Here is a 21,178-nt window from a genome sequence, read left to right on the forward strand (position 1 = left end):
TTGTGTTTTTTGGGCAACTAAATAATTAATAAGCTTAGACAGCCCATGTGGTTCAGTCTTAGCCGATTGTTCTTTCATACTACCCTGTCCTCACACAACATTTAATGGCTATGAAACATGTTTCTTTTATGTGGCAGAAGTAAAAAACAAAATCAAATACATAAAAATAGAATATTCACATTATATTTTTTCCATACTATACTGTAATATACTGTACAGGGCATACCAATTTGTGCTTCACCAATTTGCAGCTTATTACAGATACAAGTTTGATGTTTGTAAAAAAATAAACATTGACATTTTGTGAAATTTTATTTACACTCGGGTTACAGAAAACTCATTATTTCAGTATAAAAAAATAAAGGCAAGTATACAGCGGATAATAAATAAACAGAGCAGATTTCTTCAGCTCATGGGCCGAATAGGAAGTCCATTTTAAAGTAGTTACAGCACCGTTTAAAGAAAAGCTTCCTCCTCTTCAACACATCACGACAGACACACTGTGGTCCATTCACACAGGCCGAGCTTTCTTCCTCCTGAACATCTGGCTCAGCCGTCGTCGGGCCGAGTTTCTCTCAGATGACTGCATCTGTTGGCTGTGCAGATAAAAAATTCATTAAAAAGAAGCCGAAGCAAGCCAACATGGAGGCATTTTTTTTTTTTTTTGAAAAGGGACAAAATGTTCAGGACGAACAGAAGCACAGACTGAAAATGAACTCCAACCAAAAGCCTTTGCAGCGACTGTGCATTAGTTCTGGACCACTGCGTCGGTGCGGCCTGCTGCCATGTTGGAGCAGCACAAACATTTCCTCAGAGCATCATGCATCATATGAGATTAATAACACTGTTCGCTTAGAGGCTACAGTCATAAATGCAATGTCTCACCCATTTGTATCTCTTACTGCCGACTCCCCTATTTTCAAAGAGTTAAATTTCATTTTCCAGTTCCTTTTGCTATTCGTCGCTTCTTTTTCAGAACCCTGGAAATACACAAAAAAATAAAAAATGTCAAATAAAAAAAGAATATTATGAGAAAAAAATGACATATTTTTTGAAACTCACTATAACACAATTCAAATGACACAATGTATGTATGATTTAGCTGTTTTTCTTTTTTCTTATGGACAAATGATATGTTGTCGGTGTGTTTTACCTGCTTCTCATGGTCTTCCTCATCCTTCTCCAGCAGGTCGTCTATACTCAGATGCTGCCCTCTGCAGTCGGTCTGCATCTTTCCTGCACCATTCACACAAGCGCACACACAATAACATAGCTGCAGCACAAGCGAGACTCACCAAAAAATATTTCCATATAAAACATATTGAATGTACAAAATCACAAAAGGTGAAAATGGAAAGCAGTCGGTGGACTTTGACTCACTTCTGTGGGGTGTCGAAATATTTGTATCAGAAGCAGATCTCTGACGAAAATGTCTGTTTGGATAATCTCTCTGTGGCGGGGGTTCACTGTGCTCTGCACTTTCTATATTTTCAAGACTCTGACAATTAGAGAGCTCCTCCTCAGCAGCGTTAGAGTCACTCTGACATGTGTCAGCAACCTGAAAGAGAGTTAAGTGATGGGGAAAACTTTGTTGTGGTTTAATGCATAAGAACCCTACGGCTGCGAGACGACATCTTGTCATAACCAGTTTGACAAGCTCATGTAAGGTTTATACAACGTAGAAACTGTGACAACTTCTTAATCGCCTTACAAAGATGAGCCACATGAATGCCTTCACCTGGTTCACCTCTGTGTTTGGAGGTTCCTGCAGGGCATTCGTCTCCATCTGTGTAGCTCGGCTGTGCATCTGTTTTCTGGCAATTTCCTCTAACATTTGGCACACCTGCTCCAGGTAGAAGAGCCCAGGACTCAGTCGTGTCTTCTCCTGCTCACCAAGGTCCTGCACAGAGCATTAAGCAAGAACAGCTTTAGCTTGTGCATACAATACATGACAAGATTTACAAATGTAGTTTTCCAGACTGAACCATCTACCAGAGGGATTGACATGACGTCCGTGGTGCCCATACGAGGACCAGCGCCATCAGCTGGTCAATGTTTGTGGTTTTGAGGGAAATTCCTCAACAACTATTTGCTGGATTGACGTCAAATGTGATAGAATCATTCATCTCTCGCGAAGGAGAAATTGTAAGAATTTGGGTGATTGTGCTTTGAGCAAATGTTAGCATGGTGATGATCAACAATGCATTGAGCTAAAAGCACATAGATTGTAGACTCCTTGTCTTGATTGATGGATAGAATTATGTCTGCAATTTAATAAATCTGTTCAGAGTTTTTATCAATTCACTGTTCTTTCTACAAGTATCAGAAAATGTAATGTTTGGTCAAACCAGCGGCACTACATCTATAAATACAACAAGCACTTTCTATAGTGGAGAACTAAATAGAACAGATGAGATATATTAATAATTACATAAAATAATATAATTACTATAATTAAAAATATATATAATAGCAGATTTAGAGAGAGTTTGGTGTTTTAGACACAAAGGGGAAGGTTAACCTTTTGTCTGACTCACTGATTGCTTCTCATTTTTAATACACTTTCCCTTTTCACCAGAATCATGAACGTATAATTACATTTAATTACCAAAATAATTGTGTAATTATGGCTGCATTATATGTTTTCTCTGTACCATCAAAGCGTTTTACCGCTGGCCTCCATGCAAGGAAAGAAACAGAATACACACACACACACACACACACACACACACACACACACACACACACACAAGCAGGAATAACATTGAGGATCTAATTACATACAAATGACAGAATGAATGCTGTTGTTTTAACATTTGTGTGTGCCCTCAACAGTAATGGATGTTTACACTGAGCTCACGAACTCATAGCAAATGTGAATAGGAATATATCCCATGTTTTTAGATCATTTTCCATTATCTGGGTAACAACATGTCGGTCACGTTTAACAGCTTCCGATGCGTGTCTTTGTCCATTCCTCTCTAGCCTGGAGGCGTAAAGACACCTGGGCAGACTGGTTTATGATCCTCACACTGCAAACGGACTCGTGACAGGTTGCGAGCATGAAAGAGAGTCTGTATGAGTAATGACATGTCTGTCTGTCTACTTTAGATTTCAGAGCAACTTGGTGAAATTGTGTCGCAACCCTTTAACTATAAGATACAATTACATACTGTGGTACAATTCAGTGACTACGTTTCTGGCTTTTCCCTTATGTTGACATACCTGCGCTGCTCAAGACGATACTTGTGACTGTGAAACGGGCGTAACGCTCAAACTACTCAACTGCTGAAACTAAATTGTAACACAGTGTGGTTTGTCACATGAACATCATTTCACCTCTGATCTTGTCTGAGCTGGCCGCATGTCACAACCCGTAGACAGTGGCCGTCTGTGCATTTCTGACATCTGCCTCCTGGGCACTGATGGGTTGACTGTCCTCGCCAAGGCTGAACTCGGTGACCTTTGACCTCTCACTAACTCCGAGGCGTGCCGTTTGGGTCCAAAAGATGGTTGGGGCCGTCGGCTGAGCACCTCGTCCACTGTGAGAGGCTCTCGGTGGTTCTTTAGATGCTTCGAGTCAGTCTTCTGCAGCGCTCGCTCCACTTTTAAGTGCAAGGCTGTGGAGTCCACCTGAGCTCTGTTGGGACGGAGGTGCAGAGAGGAAGAAGAGGGGAGCACAGGCGAAGAGAAGACGGGAGACTGTGATGTTGAGGCCGGAGTGAGTCTGTCTATTTCTGCGGCGTCTGTTGAGACAGAGCAGGGTGTAGCAGGCAAGGACATGACAGAGCTGGCTGTCTCCACTCCAGAGTCCACTGATTCTGAGCGCAGATTTGTCCCATCATCGGAGGAGGGTGTAGGAAGGTCTTCATCATTATTTCCAAGCCATGCGGTCTCCGGACACTGGCCTCCTTCGGTTACCCAAGCCTCCAAAAGGTTTCCAAAGCTCCTGTAAAGATTCATCTCCCCTCTGCCCCTCACACCTCTGCTTCCAAACTGGAAATGAGCAAGACGCCAGTTTAAACATCCCACGCAAGTCGTTCGTCGAGGTGAACTGGTAGAATTCAAAACATCCACTCTGATCTGCCTCTGCTCCTTCACCACGCCTCTCCCCATCATCTGTCATGTTTCAGCGCTGAGCTGCATGTTCAAACCCGCTCCTTCCTGTCACTAGATTCTGGGAAGAAAGTGACTCATCTGCATCTGTTGTTTGAAATGATACAGTTGTCGCCACCTAAGACAAACAAGCTCTGACATGAACACATAGATTTCTACGTGTGTATTTACAGACAGTATTTAGAACGAATTAAGATATAAACTTTAGTTTTGTGTTGCTTTACAGAAACAGAGATGCTGCAAAGGGAGTACAATCACAACTGCCATTAAAATGATTCCAACCTGAGATGCAAATAAAACTCACTTCTATAAGCAATGCCTTAACATTCCTAACCCATTCATTCATAAGGGTGAGTATATGAGAAGGGAAACATAATATGTTTAAATTCTTCAGTGGTTGATCAGCATTATGTGCGTGAAGCTGAAACAGTAAACGTTGTTTCGTCATTTCAACAAACCTCAGATTTCTCTGCGAGTGCAGGAATGTGTAGAGTGGACACTCCTGTCTGCAGATAACATCTACATTCCACAGGTAAAGAGTGGCAGCATCAGATCGAGAGCACGGGATCATTCACAATCCTGGAAAGACAAAACACAAGAGTTATTTTTCCGTCAGTGCTCACAGGAACATACATTGTTGTCCTGATGGTAGTTAACTATTCCCCCATTTTATTTATGGACTTACTTATGATTTCATTTTTGAATAATTTGTCATAAACAGATCTACTTATCTATGCTCAAACATAAACCCTAATCAAATTATTTGTCAGCCATTATGCATACATGTTTCTTCTACTTCTGAAACGTACTTCATATAATATGCACACAATTTAATCCCCAGGTATTTGTTGTGTCTGTGTTAAATACACACAACAGATTATTATTATCCTCATTAGCTGTCCTCATGTTTGCTGTGGTCTTTATTAACATAACCCCATAACCCCATCAGACAAGTACAACAGTGGAGTGTAGTCATGAGGTTTAGTGCTGCGTCAGTCTGTCAAACAAAACTAAAAGCTGAGAACAGCAGCTCCTCCGATAAGGACGTGAAACACTGCACAATTAGTGGGAGAGATGTAAGCAGAACTGTTACTGATATGTTTCCATCTATCCATCAGTAGGCCTAGAAAACAAGAGTATGTTTGTCCTTGCAGAAAGGGTGTTGGTGCGCATGCCAGTTCAGTGACATTGAGCTCAGTGTGTTTGTATTTGATTCTCTGTAGCAACCAGCAAACACTGCGCTCAGGAGGGCGACCTGGTTCAGCATCAAACGGGTCCAATATGGAGAAATACGCTCCTCCATTCAGCAAAATTCTGCTGACACCTGATCCGCATTATGTGCCGGGGTAAGTACATGTCTCCTGTCACGAGATTCGGTACGAAATAACTATACCTGTGTACACAGAAGACAACACACGCAGCAGAACTGCGCAGGGTTATAATGTCTGCTAACTATTCATAGGAGAAGAGCATGTGTAAATCTATGCAGCCTTATTTTCATATATATATATATATATATATATATATATATATATATAGTATTGTATTTGTGACTAAGACGTTCCTGTTAAGTTGTTGTCCGCTCTACATCCTACTGTAAAATCATTTGTGTGTAAATCTGCTTAATTGACCGTAACTATGTATCTCAATTCTATCTTATTGTTTCCAATTGAAAAGTTGCTACTGAGACCCTGCTGTATATATAGTTTGTGTTTACCCAAGACTCCCTATTGTGTTCAGGTACACAGGGTACTGCCCGCAGCTCAAGTACAACATGGGGAAGTCTTACGGCCAGCACACAGCAGAGCTGCTGACCAGTCCGGATGGGCAACGCTCCAATATGCTGGTCCTCCACACGGGTCCCATCCCCTCCACACAGTCGGACGTTGGTCTGAGACTGAGAAGCATCCCTGAATGTAACTTGAAGAAGATGATACCAGGGTACACAGGTTGGTATCGCACACCAACACACAGGGTCAACAAAGTAACCGAACCCCTCATGGACAATGATTTCATAATGGTTAGAAAATGTGCTAAGAATGAAATGAACAAACTTTTAATGACCTAGTAACGGTGAGAAATACCTGGCAAGGATTTGCATTATTATGAGAAGTCAAATCTGGCAATGTGTTTTTATATAGTTGTCACAGCACAACAACATGAGGCCTCGAGAACATGAGACTAATCTGTGTCCAGCTGCTAAATTATTAAGTCTAAACAGCCAGTTAAGTGAAACAGTGTTGAAAATCAACATAACATACACCAAACAGACATATTTGTAGCAATGTTTGAAATTGTGATTTTAAAGTTAAAGTCCCTTCTTTCTTATTTTTACAATGCATGCACACACACACATACACATATTTTAGGTCAATTCACTCATATTACAAAACAACAACAAAAACGTTACTACCTTTGGTTTCATTTGCTCAGCGGATGAACCTAAAAAATAAATAAAAGCAAAACTTTCTTCATGGCTAGAAACTCACAAGCCATTTGGCTGAACGGGCCCTTTTTGTTTTAGGCTTCATTCCAAAAAGACAGAACTACTTTGCCTGCAGCTACTCAGAAATGTGTCATAAAGCACTGTCCGAGTTTTACGACGAAGGGCGTGTGAAGATCCAACCGCAATTACCAGACCTGCCAGCTGTTGTCAACAACAACAGCCAACAGTTGGAAGTAACTCTCTCTCTCTCTCTCTCTCTCTCTCTCTCTCTCTCTCTCTCTCTCTCTCTCTCTCTCTCTCTCTCTCTCTCTCTCTCTCTCTCTCTCTCTCTCTCTCTCACACACACACACACACACACACATATTGACAGGCACCTCTGAATAAGTCCACTCTTGTTTAATTATCTACAGTGGAACCTCAGGGTCGGTTCACTGTAATTTATAATACGGGTCGATCAAATCAAGCATTCTGATTCGTTGAGAGTGAGTCACGGGGGGGGGGGGGGGGGTAGTTTATTCAGACAATAAAGTACTGTACAGCCTGTTTACATTAACCAGCGTTTCATATCAGTGCGCACTCAAAATAACAGGTAGATTTAAATTGCGCGACCGTTAGTCGTCATTTCAAGCTTGACATTTACCAAACGTGTAGCGGGGGTTTCTCTTGCGCCTATACTTTTATAATAATAAAATAACTCGCTGCTCCGTCAGGTAAGACAAGACGGCAACCCTTTTATTCTTGTCTCCCTTTTCACTCGAACAAATCCTCCTCTATTTCCGTTTCCCCTCCACAATGAAAGCCCTAACCAGCGTAACGTTAGCTGTTTACGTCCACAATATAATAGCAGGAAGCTAGCGCGTAAAACAGGAAACGAAGACGAGGAATGAAAAGGGTTTGATCACAAAATAGTGATGATTTCCAATAAAAGATAATCACCGTCTGCAATTTCCCGACGTGAGGCAAGTTCTCTAAACATCATCATGGAGGGGAAATAACGGAGAAAAGACGGACAGAAGCAGCGAGAGCACTTAGATTTAGCACTTAGTCAGTTTTATAGTCCCGTATGCGCGTCCCGTATGTGTTTGGCGTTGCATAGCAACGCCAAACACATACGACTATTTTCTCTACGCTACTGAAATGCGATACACAACAGATTCACAAATTCTGTCTCTGAGATTCACATAAAAAATGTTTTAATCTTATTATTAACTAAAAGTAATTTTCCGCAACTTAATCCATTTTTTATGGCACATATTTATATTATTTATATGTATTTAAATATATGGTGATATTCAAATGATCTCTAAGTCATGTTCTAATTGTTCTCTGTTATATTTTGGCCCAGACACCAAGACCCCCCTCGACAGCAATCTCTAACACAGGGATTACCTGCAGGCCCTTGAAGTCCTTCACCCCCATTGGAAAGCCATACTTCATGGATGATGATAACCCGCACAAGTACTTTATCTCCGGTACAACAGAGACCTTTAACAATTGCAGTCTTAAAACTGCAATAACAAGCTATTTTTGTACATATATACAGTAGCGGTACTGGCTTTTATAGTTTCTTTCCCCCTTGCATACCATGCCGAAGAATATACAACAATACTCCAGCAGCTCACTGAGTGATAACTCTTTGCAGGTTTTAAAGGACATGTGCCGAAATCGCGCTTCCTAATTGGAAAAGGTTTCCCCATCACTACCAACCAGGCACTGGTCCAGTTTGGGAAGCAGCAGCGGGCTGACTCCACATCACAAGGCATCCCAGGGAGGAGGGATAGTACAATAAGTCCCATGCCCACTATCTATCCATCAAACAGGGCTGTGGTGCCGTCATTCACCGGACACATCCCAGGTCGGTGTCAGTGTTAGCAACACATTTTGATTACGAGTCATTTTATAAAAGTTGCTGAAATGAATTGAACGTCAAGATCAAGCATGTCTTGCTCTGCACCATCCTGCAGGATACCAGTTTATGTACGGACAAACCTTTGGCCAACTTTCCAAGAATGCCCTGGAAAAGAGTGGCATCAAGAGGAGAATTCATTCAAATAACCATCATGCACTTCTTTAAAAGCATAAATGTGACATGAGTTAAATCTGACAACGTACCAAGAAGTCCTCATTAACATGGAACCCATAAATAAAGATTGTTACTGTGCATTGTTACTGTTCGCTGTTGTCATGGCATACAAGAAGAAGTCTTTATTGACAGACTTTGATTGTCACTGGGCATCAGAGGAAGCATTCAGACATTGAGAAAAATGATGCTGGGGAAAACTATTTCACAGACTTCACATTATTGCAGTACATTGAAAATTCAGTATTAACACATTTTTTCCGTTTTTTTGCCCATCCTTGTATCTAACCACCAGTCTATCAAAATATACCTCACACACACTTAATACCTGAAACAGCCACAAGATGGCTTTTAGTTGTCAAACTCAATTGACTTCACTGGAAGACGTTCCACTGTATACCAAACAATTCCACACATGTAAAAAAGGAAAGGAGGTGAAGAGATGTAGGAAGTAATGAAGCACCTACTGTATGTTTGTTAACTCATGCACCGAAAGTAAATCCATGCAGGGATTTGCTCAAGAAAGCAAGTTACTGAAACAAAACATCACTAAATATCCACAAGGCTGATGTCTAGCATATTTGGCACGAGTAAGAAGGCTTTGCTTTCTTCTTTTTTTGTCTATAAATTAAAGGTACAGCTATGGAGATAATGTCAAACAGTCTAAAGCAGGTCAATATATACATTAAATGATTCATTTCCACCTACAGAAAATATGTAGGAGATTTACTCCAGAGTGCAACTGTAAATTGGCCCTCATTCATCAAGCAGTTTTGTGGAAAACAGCTCAGGATCTGAGGAAGTGATCCAGTCTCTTCTGAGCACAATGATAGAGATTTATCTCACCACCAATTTGAGCACAAATTACCAAAGAACACCAATAAAGCAACAACCAAGGGACATTTTAAGATTTAGAGCCAAAGTTAAACCCAGTTATAATGTAGGTGTTTACAAAATGTGGATGTATGTATTACTAGATTAAATGCAATAAATCAGTAATTTACAAGAGTAAGTGTAGCGATTTCTAACCAACTAAAAAAAAAACTAACTATAGCTTTTTGACATTATAACCTTTCAAACTAGGACAAAAAGTTAGCCTAACTAGTCAAACTAATGGCTAGCTAAATATCCCATAAACTACTATTTACAACTAACTGTAAATAATAAAACAAAGTAATACCAACATTCACAAAGGATAATATCATATATAGACGTTAAATTGTTATTTTTGGCTCAGTGCTCAGTTTGTTAAAGCGTTTGCTTCAGCGACTTCTTTCAAAAGTTGGTTGGACAGCATTATAAATGTTTCCTCTCACATTGTAAAGGTTTTGTGATGGGAAAAAATCTTGGGATCAAATCAGCCACAATTCCAAATTGGGCCATTGGCGTAAAGTGAAGGTGCCACTGACCCTTTAGCCCCCTGGTTCAGACCACAGCCATCTCCAAACTTGACCTTTGTTATTTTAAATGCACAGTGGTAACATTTCGTGACCGCATCTTGTACGGTTGTGACGCTACTGTGGTGACAAAGGCAGTGCACAAACAGTCAAAGTACTGAACACCTCCTCTGTCCTCGTTAGCTACGTAGTGTCTCCTGGACCACTTGTTGCCTTGATGACACACACATAGAATTACACGGTGAAAACACTACCAAACACACGCTGTTGCAGCTGATACTAAGATCTTACAAAGGGCACACATGCTTGAACAAGTGGTGCAACGCAACGCTTGATGAATAAGGGGCCATTGCCTGACTTGTTACGCGATGTGCTTTCTGATCAGTTCAGCACTGTGTTTGTATTATCATGCAGTTACATTAAGATGTTTTCTTACTACAGTAAATAGGCTCCACTGTATCCTCAACCTACATCAGGTTTTACTTTCAGCAGTCTTTGTGAGTCTGAGCTCCTCCTAGCTTCATTGACTTGATGGATTGAGCCAACAGTCCAAGCTGTGATCTGTCGAAGTTCAGCCACTGTGATGGCCGCCTGTACCTATGAAAGCAATGACGTAAAGGTATTGGTTATTAGTCAGTCAGTCAAGATTGTAAATCAACTAAATAATAGATTAAATTAGTAAGAAAATCACAAAATCAGTAGGCTACTTGATGTCATTGCTCACTGCTGGTTCGTACCTTCTGTTTTGTGCTCTACTCTGAGAAACTGCCTCTGTCCTGGTGGAAGTATCAGCTGCTCCAAACAGTTTGGCCCAGCGCAGCCCACCCTGACACGGACTCTCAGCCTGGACACAAGTGGACGCAATCGGTGTCTCATTGTCTTTCTCTCCCCTCTGCTCTTCTTGCCGGCTGTCCATACTTATTTGAGACCAAGTACCCGCAAAATTCTGGCTGCAATCTCCCCTTTCAACCTCACCATCCATAAGGTGAGGCTCCTTCGGCCACCACTCTGGAATAGGAGCTAACGGGGGACTCCTGTTGGTCTGCATCCCTCCACAATCCGGCCGGATGCAATTCTGAGGACTGGGAGACTCTTGGTGATGCAGTCTCGTCTGGTGTGACATCTTAGTTTGCTGACTGCTGTCTACCTTTCTGTCAGCTTGCAGTCGTGGCCAGCTGGTCACAAGGAGAGCTGAGCACGGCGGAAGCGGCGAAACTCCCTGCTCCTCAGAACAAAGCTGTCTGTTGCGTAACAATCGGGGCTCCAGGAGCAAGTTGAGGTCAAAGGGCAACACAGAGAGCGGCTGCAGCAGAAGTAGCAGCTCCTGAAACAAGGGCTGACACTGACCCAGTGACATGCACAGGAACCCCCAAGAATGGTAGTATGTTGTCACCACATCTGTGGACATACAAAGAAGCAATAATAATCTGTCATTTAGCTTAATGCTAACATCAGCTTGCTAACACAGTCACAATCACAATATGTTAATGTGTCTGAGAGCAGCAAGGATCATAGCTACTCTATTTTCAGACCTTCAACCACATCTCACAGATATTCTCATCAGAACAGCTGATGACTCTTGAACATCTTTGTCAAATTAACAGGCTGATGTTAAGCAGTTTTTGTTTACCATGTTCACCATCTCAGTTTAGCATGTTTGCATGCTAACATTTGCTAAATAGCACTAAACACAAAGTTCATCAACAAACCTGAACAAAAAATGAACAGGAAAGTTAGGAGATCACCAAAGTTGTATCAATTAATTATATGCGGAACATGAATATTATTATATCATCTCATCACAGTCCTTTCTATAGTTGTTGAGATATTTACACCATTTTATATTTTATGCTTCTATATTGTAAAATGACTGCTCACTCACCTTTTAGACTCTGGAGGTGACTGAGCCAGAATTCCAAAGCCCTCAAGCTGAAATAGAGAAAATAAACATTAGTGTAAATAAACATAAATGAATGCTTGTGTAATTGCATGAACATTATTTAGCATCATTAGTGTGGTCAATGGTAATTCCAGTACTCACTTAAGCAGGCCCATAATGAAGGCTCTCAATCTCATGCAGTGGCTGGTGAGCTGGGAACATTGTCTGATTTTGGAGACCAGGCTGTGGAGGACCCTGGTGGATGGGCCTGTGGCAGACAGTGACCAAAAATACTTGAGCACACAACAAACCGTGTATCACAAATAATGCTGCCGCACCAGTACATCCAGCCAGGACATTCATGACACTTCCTTTGAAACACGATCACTCTGGTTACATTTACCCAGCCGAGTGGAGACCTCCACCACACTCCAGGAGTTGTTGCGTCGCTGCCCGATGACGAGGTCCAGTTTGTGATCCCTGAGACCGTCCTCTAGAATATTCTGGATCGCCGGGCACAGATGTTCAAGAACTAGACCGGCTATTGTGGGACTGCGGGAGCTGCTGCCTAGACGCATCTGTGGCAGGAGGAAAGACATATGATACAGTATATTTCCTGCTGACCCAAGTAATGTGACTCCAGTCCAAAAATACCACTACGTTGCTTTTCCATTGTGATACATCTTTCAAGGTGCTTCAGCAGAGACAAATTTATACCTTTTCTTCAGGGTTTCTGCTGCTGCCAAAATGAGCCATGATCAAATCCACCGCCCTGCTCACAGACCTCAGCAAACCTAGAGACATTGGACGAGGTAAGAGGTTGGAAAAGCATTGTTTGGGCAGAAACAAAAACATTGATATGATGCTATACAAAACGTTACATAGTAAAAAAAAACCCTTCTTATGACAATGTAGTGTGTTATTTTCATCAAATAAGAAAATCTAACTAACCTGTTTCCAGTAAAAGTACATTGTACTTTAAACGAGGGGATTTGTATTGGTTGAAAGGTTGCAATGATTTTTCTGCCCTGTCTGATGTTTTACATGTTCAAAGAATCTAAGAGTCAAGCAATGAACAAAACTTGCTCAATAATAATTTCCCTATCCTAACTAGGTCAGTGCATATAAATATGAGAGCTTAATTTCAGGGTTCATTATCATACTGTGGGAATGCAAATGTTAAAGTGAACTAAAGATGAAAGAGTCTTTTTAGCAGCAGTCCTCATTGACTTGCTTTCCCCTGCCTTTCTTCATCTCATCCTGGCTAGCCTCTGCACATGCCACATTAAATTCTTTACGCATTGATGCTGCCCTGCAGTGCCGCACCACACTGACTGTTCACCACAATGTCTCTATCGTTTATAATTCATTGCAAAAGGCTCACATTTATCAAATCAAATTTGCACCAAGTGACCCATGTGGTACAACACAATGATTAGGTGTGTTCATAAATCTTCAGCACTGTTCCTACTGCATAATTCTCCCTCTCTCATCCTCTCTTTGAGCTTGCAGTCACACACAGACATAGGATACAGAGCAGGAGGCTCAGCCAATCCTGTGCAGGGAGAGTTAAAAATAGGTCATGTTTGAGAGGAAGCCCCTTCAGGGTATTGAAGGCACTGCTACAGCAGTCACTTTTTATTGCTGCTCTTTACAGCTCATGACTGGATCGACAATCCAATCAAGGAGGAATCCAGTCATTGCTGCTACTAGGTCACTATTCTACTCCATTCAGATTTCAATGTATAGCATATACTGTATGTTTAACACAAACTGTTGTCAGTCATCCATTGGCCTCACCTCTCCTCTGAAGATGGCTGATTGACATGGACTCATAAGATGTAGCAGGGGAGAGGCAGAACTCTGTGGGCGGCCTGTCACTCAGGATCATAGATTCACTATGTTGACTCTGACTCTGTTTCCCATTGAAACCAGCAGAGTCCTGGATTTGCAGGCCAGAAGCAGCCAAGGACAGCAAGCAACTCAAAGAGGAGAAAGGAGCTACAGAGGAGAGGGCAGCTGTAAAACTACTGTGAAAAAAGCTTGAGTTGGCTGACTCTGCAGCCCGGCACTGAGGGAACTTCTTTTCCGGTTGTACGGTGGTGGGAGGAGACAAGGAAACCTGCACGTTTGGTTGATGGGCTTCAGTGTTTAGGAGTAAAGTAGGAGGTGTATGAGTATGAGAGAATAATGGATCATAGGAGGTGTGGCTCTGGGACTGATAGGGACTTTTGGGCTCAGTGTTGGCATGGCTCTCATCAGGAGTAAGGTTAATAAGGGTCTGGTAGGTGGGAATTTTCACAAGGTTTGTCTGACTTGGGGTTGAAAACAGATTAGAAAAAGTATTCTGAGTTTCGCTTGAGTATGGGCTTGTTATATCTTGAACCAGTTGTGGCTCTGGGCAACTGTGAGTTGGATCCAGACTGTTTTTTGAGGCGCATGGACTCGGGCGTCCTTGGCCTCTGCTGGATTGGCTCCATGTGTGTCTGCGGCTGGATGAACACTCTGGGCTCGGCGTGCAGGTGGAGCAGGTGTCAGAGCTCGAAGGAGCCTCCAGAAAGATGGGGTAGTGGTTGGCCATTGTGGAGGGATGAAGATTAGAAAAGCATTGACTTCTTCTGATGCTGAACTTGGGGCCTGGTTGGGAGCTACCAGACTTGCTGCTCTTTTGATTTATGTACTGGTCCAGAAGACAGCCCAACTGCTGGGTCTGGGGTCTGCCTGCGGGGACGAGAACAAAGGGCTGGATGGGCAGCGAGGTTGGTCTCTGTGCTTTACTGTAGCGCACCACTGCATTCTCCAGTGAACATGCACCTGGGATGGAGGTATGGGATAAGAAAAATAGATGTTAGATTCACCTTTTTCCTGGTATTCTATAATTGTTTTTTTGCTCTCTTGCTAATGAAAGAAAGAAAGAAAACACTTGACTTACCCTTCTCAGTAGCGTCTGTAGCACAGTGCTCCTGGTGCTGATTCACACATGGCTGTGTGGACGCAGCCATTGTGTCTTGGCTTTTACTGCTATGTGGGCTCCACTTGCTGGGACACAGCGAACACGGTGTTTGGGACAGGTTTTGGGTGCTGTCTGTGTGTTTCTTCTTGCAGAGGGTTTTCTTAGTGGAGGTGGTGGCAACTTGATAATCATAGGTCTGACACTGAGAGTAGTCGAACCCGGTGCTGCATTGTGCGGAGGAGAACCTCTTTTCCTTTTGCTGATCCTCATTCTCCTGATGGTGATATAGTAAAGAAAGAACTGCTTATGTTTCGACAAATGGCATATTGTTTAAAAAGTAGGATAATTAATCCTCATTAAGAAAATCAAATATCACCACATTTGGAGATACATGGTTGTCATTGACCAGTGGCAACTGTATTATTTAAATAGGTAACATACATATATCATCTCCGAGACATTACCTTTTTGACTTCTTTGTCTTGGCTCTGACCCTCGGGGCAACTGGTGAGGCTGGACCAGGCTGGACTGGGCGACTGGGAGGAGAGGTCACAAGTCACAAGCTTGTAGTACTTCTGGTTGGTCTCCATGGCCAGTGTGGCCTGGCTTTGGAGACAGGCGGCCAGGTCAGACACCTCCAGCGAGGAGAGACCAGGGGGCAGCGGCTCCAGGGAATAAAGGTTGCAGTTAGAGTCGAGGCCCTGCGGAGACCAGCAAGAAGCGGAGGGCGTCGTGTCAACATCCTCTTTAAAGGGAGAGTTAACGGTCATGTCGTCGTGTTGGAGGTTCTCAGCTGGAGTCTGAGGAACGGGTTGGAGGTTGAGGAACACAGATCCCTCACATGACTGATAGGGATGAACTGCAGGACTGCTCAGGTCATTAGGTGTGGCAGGGTTGTTGCTCTTGTTATAAATAGTGCAGAAGTTAACCAAGACTCCATCAGAGCTGTTACAGGAAGAGTCACTGACGTACTCTGTGTGACTGTTGGAAAGCAGTTCTGGGGAACATTTGCGTTGGCTGTGGATGCAGCGTGACATGTTCTCCTTCAGTCTGTCTGAGCCCTGCTCTCCATACGCCATCACTGTGAGGCCAGATCTGCTCACACGAAAGCCCTGGCTTTCAGTCTGCAGCGAGTCCGGCACGTGAGCCTGGTTAGAGAGCCAATCCTGGTCTCTCTCCAGACCCAACATGGTCCCTTCATTGCCCCACTCACTGTCCACTTCTCCATGGGACATTGTTGTATGATTTCTGGCTCCATTACTTTGAGGCCAGTTGGAATTCCCATGCAAGACAAAAGATGAGTCCTCATGATACCTGTGTAGATTATCTCCGTCACTATCTTCATCTTCCTCGTCCTCATCGAGCTCTGTATTGGCAAGAAATGAGTTGTGTGACCGCAGACTGTCTCTAGCTCCAGAGCTTTCCTTCTTCAGATGGGAACTTGTCTCTTCCGGTGATGAGTTGGAGTCGTACTTCCCGCTGCTGTCACTGCCCCCCTCCTCCTCTGCTCGGTCCTCATTGAGACTACCGTAGCTGCTGGAAAAAGGTCTTCGACCACCAGCCAAGGAATGCTCTTGGTTGTGCGAGTCTCGCTCCGGGAGGGACACGGCTCGCGTCAGGCCAACAGAGCACAGCCGGCCGGGTCGCTTTGCCGAACTGCACAGGGCTTGGACATTAAGTTGCCAAGTGGGAAGCTGAACCACAGGGAAGCGGCACGCTATCAGGGTGTCCCCTGAAAGACTGGATCCTGCAATCATACTACTGGATCAGGCTGAACCATGGAAACTGTCTCCATCTTCCTCAGATTAAATCCTGGAAAAAAATAGAATACATCTTTTATGAGTAGGATGAATCTGCTTTTAATCTTATCAATGCTGCAGAAACATATTTGGAACTATGCAAGACCACAATGGATGTTTATTATTATTATTAACAATTGTGTCTGGGATGTTTTTAGACAGTTAAGACTTCTCTAAGAGCAGAGATACCATTTTGGACAATCTGCATTTGAGAATAAAACGTTTTCAGTTTCGCACAGTTGGACCATGTTTTAATGTTGCATGTAAATGTAATCAGGATACATTGGTATGTTTCTTGGTGGTGTCTACATATACAGTGTTCATAATTATGTCCCTCTGGATGTGGTTCTTGATTATTGGACTCAATGACCCTGCTGGCTGTAATGCTAAAAGCCTGTGGGACCTCATTGTGCATCTTTAATTTTGGAGTAATGGCAACCCAACAGAATATGAAAACTGCAGGCTCGTGCTGTTAGAGTCTGCTCACTTAACACCGCTGGTCCTCCAGTCAAAGTCCTACTGTGTTTCCTCCTTTTGGCCCTCAGCCCAGCCTACCCTCCAAAATTCAGTCAACCATTAACAAACTCCTCCTCTCTCTGTCTGGGCCAACCACATCTCTCTCAGTTACTCAGCTGCTCTGTAACTAGGGCAGCTGCACTGCAGAGATGCTCGTCTGGCACCGCTAAGATTAAATACACTTTCACATCAGTTCAGTTCATTCAATATTGAGCCCCACTTCATCCACATCGCTCCTGATTTTACAGACATACACATACGCAGCATAACGTTCATCAGGACTATTGTTAAGTAGAAAATGTTTTAATTACAAAGCACATAAAACATTTAAACACGAATGACATTCATTCGTGAAATAATCCTTTTAAGTTATCAGTAATAATTAATGTTGCTAGGATACACCCACACACCATTTGCTGATATCTGCCGTCAGCGGTGTTACATAGTCTTGGTGCTATGTTGAGAATTTAAACAAGATTAAAAGCCGTGATCAGAAATTCAATATTTTTGCTGCAACATCGCTGTTTTATGACTTTGTCGGGGGCTTTATGTCACACACCATCGGTTCAGACACGTCATTGCTGTGCACCGTATGGGCAGAACGTGTGTAAACAAACAACATCTGTTCCAGAGGAGATAATCCTCTTTATCATCACATTTCTGCCGTAAACAACATCCATCCTATGGCAACAAAGAGTAAACAAATCAAAATATGCTCAAAGGCAGAAATATCAGTCTGATAAATAAAAAAAAAAGTGGATGTGGTTTAGATGTGAGACTTGGTGAACTTTTCTTCAGCAAAAAGTAAAAAAGAATATGATCATTTCACACACTGTGTACTGTAAGTCTGTGACAACACCAGAGCCAGGCTTTTATTTTGGCAAATGTATACATTTAATGTATTCTTAAATCTAGTCTAGCAGTCTAGGTTTGATCTAATTCTTTATATGTAAATGTGGCTATCCACTTAGTTATAAAAAATATATAAAACACAGACACACGCTATTGTTTGGCACCTCATTGCGTAGCTCCACATCAAAGCAGGAAGTAGCGCGGTTAGGCCTTTAATCATGGGGTTACTGCCTTGTCCTTAAGCAACACACTGAATCACTGTTTGGCCAAAACCGTCTGATTTTTGCTTTCATTCAGAGAGACTTTACACAAAACATACCACACATTTCTGTGGAGGAAGTCCTGCTGAACGCTTTCGACAAAATCTTTAGAAATGAATATGCTTTAGTTTGATTATAAAAAACAATGTCTCTCGTAATGTAGCCTACCTAGGGGGCCGCATTGCATTGAATCTTGATTTATCATGTCAATACCTATTTTCAACAGTTCAATAGTATAGTACCACACAACTCGGCCAGTATGACCGACTAGTTGTCTGCAGAGGACTAACAGGTTCACTGCTAAGCGGATATACGACTCTTGTAAAGGCTATCACGGGGCAGGAGGTCCCCTAGCAGCTCTGTCCTCTGGGCACTGGAGCACACTGAGATGGCCGTAATGAACTGAACTATCACTGGAAATGTCTGTCAGGTCAAGTCAGCCGTCTCCCATGAGGGACGAGACCGTGTGGTTCTATGGCTGCAAAGAGTCTGAGGTTCACTCCTGCTTCTGTGCTTGGAGATAGAAACGGATAGTGAGGCTGATAACTAACCATAATGTCTCTCTGATAACAGAACCTCATTGCAGTTCGTATTGGTCTGTATTCAAGAGAGGAAAAGTTTCAGCATGAACATGATGAGATGTGATGCTCGACCTACAGAGTAAAAACATGCAGCATATGGACCGAGAGAAGCGGAAGACCACAGATGGGGCCTGCACGACATGGCAATGGACCTATATGTGTTGTTTTTTTATGATGAAAGGGAAATATTAAAAATAGAACAACATGCTAGACAACAAGAGATGCAAGCCAAATAAACAACCCATGACAGAAGTAGCATCTCCCTCTTTCTCTCCTCCACACTGTCTATATATCACACAAAGACAGACTTAACTCATAAATAAAGTAGACAAGATATTCAAAACAGAACAGGAGAATAATTCACTTCAAGGCAAAGTATGCATGAAGAGAAGCGCTGGTGCACTTGCGCCATCACCAGCAAACCTCCTAATATCCTTTAATAGTGCCACCTACTTGATAACAGTACTGAATCAAACGCGACGTCCATCCTCTTCTTCCATGTGGTTTAAAAATGCTGGATCCAAAATGATGCCACCAAACATTTTTTTTTTTTATCACGCGAGTGCTCGACGCACCTCTGACGTCAAAGATGCAATAGAAAGCTAATATTTGCGGCTCTATTAACTGATATCCGTAATAAAAAAAAGCATTAAAAAAAGCAAGGGCTCACGTCGGGAACGTGCCTACATGATGGCGTAAAATTAAAACGGGTCCGACGCTGAGGTCCGAACAGAGACGGCAGTCCCCGCGTCGCAGCCTCAGCACCGCTCAGCCTGACAGAGACATCCCGTCACGAGACCTCAACCAATGGAGAGGGAGAAGAGTCCGCCACTCAGGGACCCAAGACACCGGGTGACAGAGTTCATTGTTAAAGGGTCATGTTGCTCAGTGTTAGTACAGAGCCCGGGCATATTTTGTAGTTTCTAATAATGAGTCACAAATATGAGCTATTAAATAAGGATATTGACACACCCCAAAAACGACGATAATTAAGGCAATTATGCCAAATTATCATTGTTCCAATTGTATTAGATACAACTCCTTACTGTTTCATCCTTTTATCTACAAAATAAAATTATTATAATTATAAAATTATTGAATTTGAGATGAACAGCTACATTGAAAGAAATAAAGTGATACAAATATGTCCACACATCATTTGATCACGTTTTTATAACTATTCATTGTAGTTGTGTTGATGCCTTAACAATGGAGCCAAAATGAAACAAGCCATAGAGTAAGTAATTATCTTATGGGATACTACAGTTTGATGGTCAGATCCAGAGGGGAAATCACACGCGCAAAGGTGAAGTGTTCATGTATCCAAATCAACTTGCCTTCGCCTGCCCTCTAGTGGCGAAGATGAGAAGTCAGAGTTCCGATATTGATTTTAATAAGACGATTGTACAATATGTCATCATGTGGTAACCCTGTATTATATATACTATAGGTACTAGTAAGGGCGCAATACAGCAGAGACATGCTGCTCAACCTCTTTTTGAGAAGACCATATTGGATCCCTCTCACACACACACTTTGAACAATCTACACAAAAAGCAGGAAAAAGGTAGTGACGCATGCACGCGCTAGGACCACGCGGAAACAGCGTCGGGCTTTGGGTGGAGCAAACGGGAGACAACTGTGAATGAACTGGAAACGGGAAAGGGAAGTGACGATGATGATGAAGTTAGAAACTAGGTGGACTGAAATTATGATTTACTTATTATTATACAATTTGTCAAATACAACTTAAATTAATTAAATCAACTAATGTTGAGACATAAATAACCTTTCAGTGACACAGGAGTAGCAGATGTAATCACTTTTTGGCAAATGGTAATGACATTTCATGGATTCTAAGGCTATGGCCACTTAAACTGGAGACACATATTGGGTTAGTTATAATTTAAACAGAAAAGGTGAAATAAAATGTACTTTTCACATTCTATATTTTGCTTTACTGCACCATCATGTTTTTTCCAAAGAGTTTATGACCAATGTGATGTGATGGTCTGAACTGTGCCAACATAACATCATATGTTACCTGAAGTAAACGTGACTTCCTTTCAAAACATATTTTTGCTTTAAGGTGCAGGACAAATATCATGTCATAAACTAAATCCAATACCGGCCTTTTTTTCATTTTTTTCATTCAACATCAAAGTTTTCCTCCTCTTCGACTGCATTATCAGAGTAAAAAGAAGTGTGAGGAAATAAATTGGGCAATACAAGCAACCTCTTAAAAAAGAGTCAAGTATATTTGGATATCTACATTATTTACAAGATGTACAAAATACAT

At 42.2% G+C, this 21,178-nt stretch overlaps 3 protein-coding genes across 10 annotated transcripts; 1 reads left to right on the plus strand and 2 right to left on the minus strand.

Moving 5' to 3' along the window:
• Positions 1–293: 293 nt before the first annotated feature.
• Positions 294–6,785, minus strand: si:dkey-106l3.7 (uncharacterized). 8 transcript variants are annotated; one of them, XM_068573850.1, is made up of 9 exons: positions 6,530–6,785; positions 5,906–6,036; positions 4,575–4,695; positions 3,340–4,177; positions 1,748–1,900; positions 1,381–1,558; positions 1,154–1,236; positions 886–980; positions 294–596 (listed from the first exon to the last, which is right to left on the minus strand). In XM_068573850.1, exons 4-9 carry the CDS (start codon positions 4,117–4,119, stop codon positions 512–514), a joined length of 1,374 nt encoding a protein of 457 aa, XP_068429951.1. In that variant the 5' UTR covers positions 4,120–4,177; positions 4,575–4,695; positions 5,906–6,036; positions 6,530–6,785; the 3' UTR covers positions 294–511. The 8 variants fall into 8 exon arrangements, with proteins under 8 accessions (XP_068429951.1, XP_068429946.1, XP_068429952.1 ...); XM_068573845.1 differs by having other exon boundaries at positions 1,739–1,900; positions 3,340–4,234; positions 6,530–6,781; XM_068573851.1 differs by having other exon boundaries at positions 1,739–1,900; positions 3,340–3,996; positions 6,530–6,780.
• Positions 5,340–8,731, plus strand: cimip2b (ciliary microtubule inner protein 2B). Its single transcript, XM_068573852.1, has 6 exons — positions 5,340–5,462; positions 5,857–6,065; positions 6,641–6,795; positions 7,908–8,034; positions 8,205–8,417; positions 8,527–8,731. The coding sequence occupies exons 1-6, from the start codon at positions 5,398–5,400 to the stop codon at positions 8,634–8,636; spliced, it is 879 nt and encodes a 292-aa protein (XP_068429953.1). The 5' UTR covers positions 5,340–5,397; the 3' UTR covers positions 8,637–8,731.
• LOC137783659 (AP-4 complex accessory subunit RUSC2) lies at positions 7,070–19,614 on the minus strand. Its single transcript, XM_068573842.1, has 10 exons — positions 19,333–19,614; positions 15,336–16,683; positions 14,851–15,145; positions 13,719–14,732; positions 12,636–12,712; positions 12,322–12,496; positions 12,081–12,186; positions 11,922–11,968; positions 10,777–11,437; positions 7,070–10,636 (listed from the first exon to the last, which is right to left on the minus strand). The coding sequence occupies exons 2-10, from the start codon at positions 16,626–16,628 to the stop codon at positions 10,525–10,527; spliced, it is 3,780 nt and encodes a 1,259-aa protein (XP_068429943.1). The 5' UTR covers positions 16,629–16,683; positions 19,333–19,614; the 3' UTR covers positions 7,070–10,524.
• Positions 19,615–21,178: the final 1,564 nt, after the last annotated feature.

Source organism: Clinocottus analis, unplaced genomic scaffold (genome assembly GCF_023055335.1).
Source record: "Clinocottus analis isolate CAN_PGR_092001 unplaced genomic scaffold, fCliAna1.0.p SCAF_13, whole genome shotgun sequence".
NCBI lineage: Eukaryota > Metazoa > Chordata > Actinopteri > Perciformes > Cottidae > Clinocottus > Clinocottus analis.

Bases quoted from the DNA above. Each gene is read 5' to 3' on its own strand.
- LOC137783659 (XM_068573842.1), bottom strand. From the start codon at position 16,628: ATGATTGCAGGATCCAGTCTTTCAGGGGACACCCTGATAGCGTGCCGC. The intron at 12,713-13,718 runs GTGAGGCCAATG...CAATGTCTCTAG, and splicing joins CAGCCATCTTCAGAGGAGAG to GTTTGCTGAGGTCTGTGAGC. The intron at 11,969-12,080 runs GTGAGTACTGGA...TCTCTATTTCAG, and splicing joins TTCATTATGGGCCTGCTTAA to CTTGAGGGCTTTGGAATTCT.
- si:dkey-106l3.7 (XM_068573845.1), bottom strand. From the start codon at position 4,119: ATGATGGGGAGAGGCGTGGTGAAGGAGCAGAGGCAGATCAGAGTGGAT. The intron at 1,901-3,339 runs GTGAAATGATGT...TGCTCTGTGCAG, and splicing joins CAGCTCAGACAAGATCAGAG to GACCTTGGTGAGCAGGAGAA. The intron at 981-1,153 runs GTAAAACACACC...GTGTATTTCCAG, and splicing joins AGGAAGACCATGAGAAGCAG to GGTTCTGAAAAAGAAGCGAC.
- cimip2b (XM_068573852.1), top strand. From the start codon at position 5,398: ATGGAGAAATACGCTCCTCCATTCAGCAAAATTCTGCTGACACCTGAT. The intron at 6,796-7,907 runs GTAACTCTCTCT...ATTTTGGCCCAG, and splicing joins ACAACAGCCAACAGTTGGAA to ACACCAAGACCCCCCTCGAC. The intron at 8,035-8,204 runs GTACAACAGAGA...AACTCTTTGCAG, and splicing joins GCACAAGTACTTTATCTCCG to GTTTTAAAGGACATGTGCCG.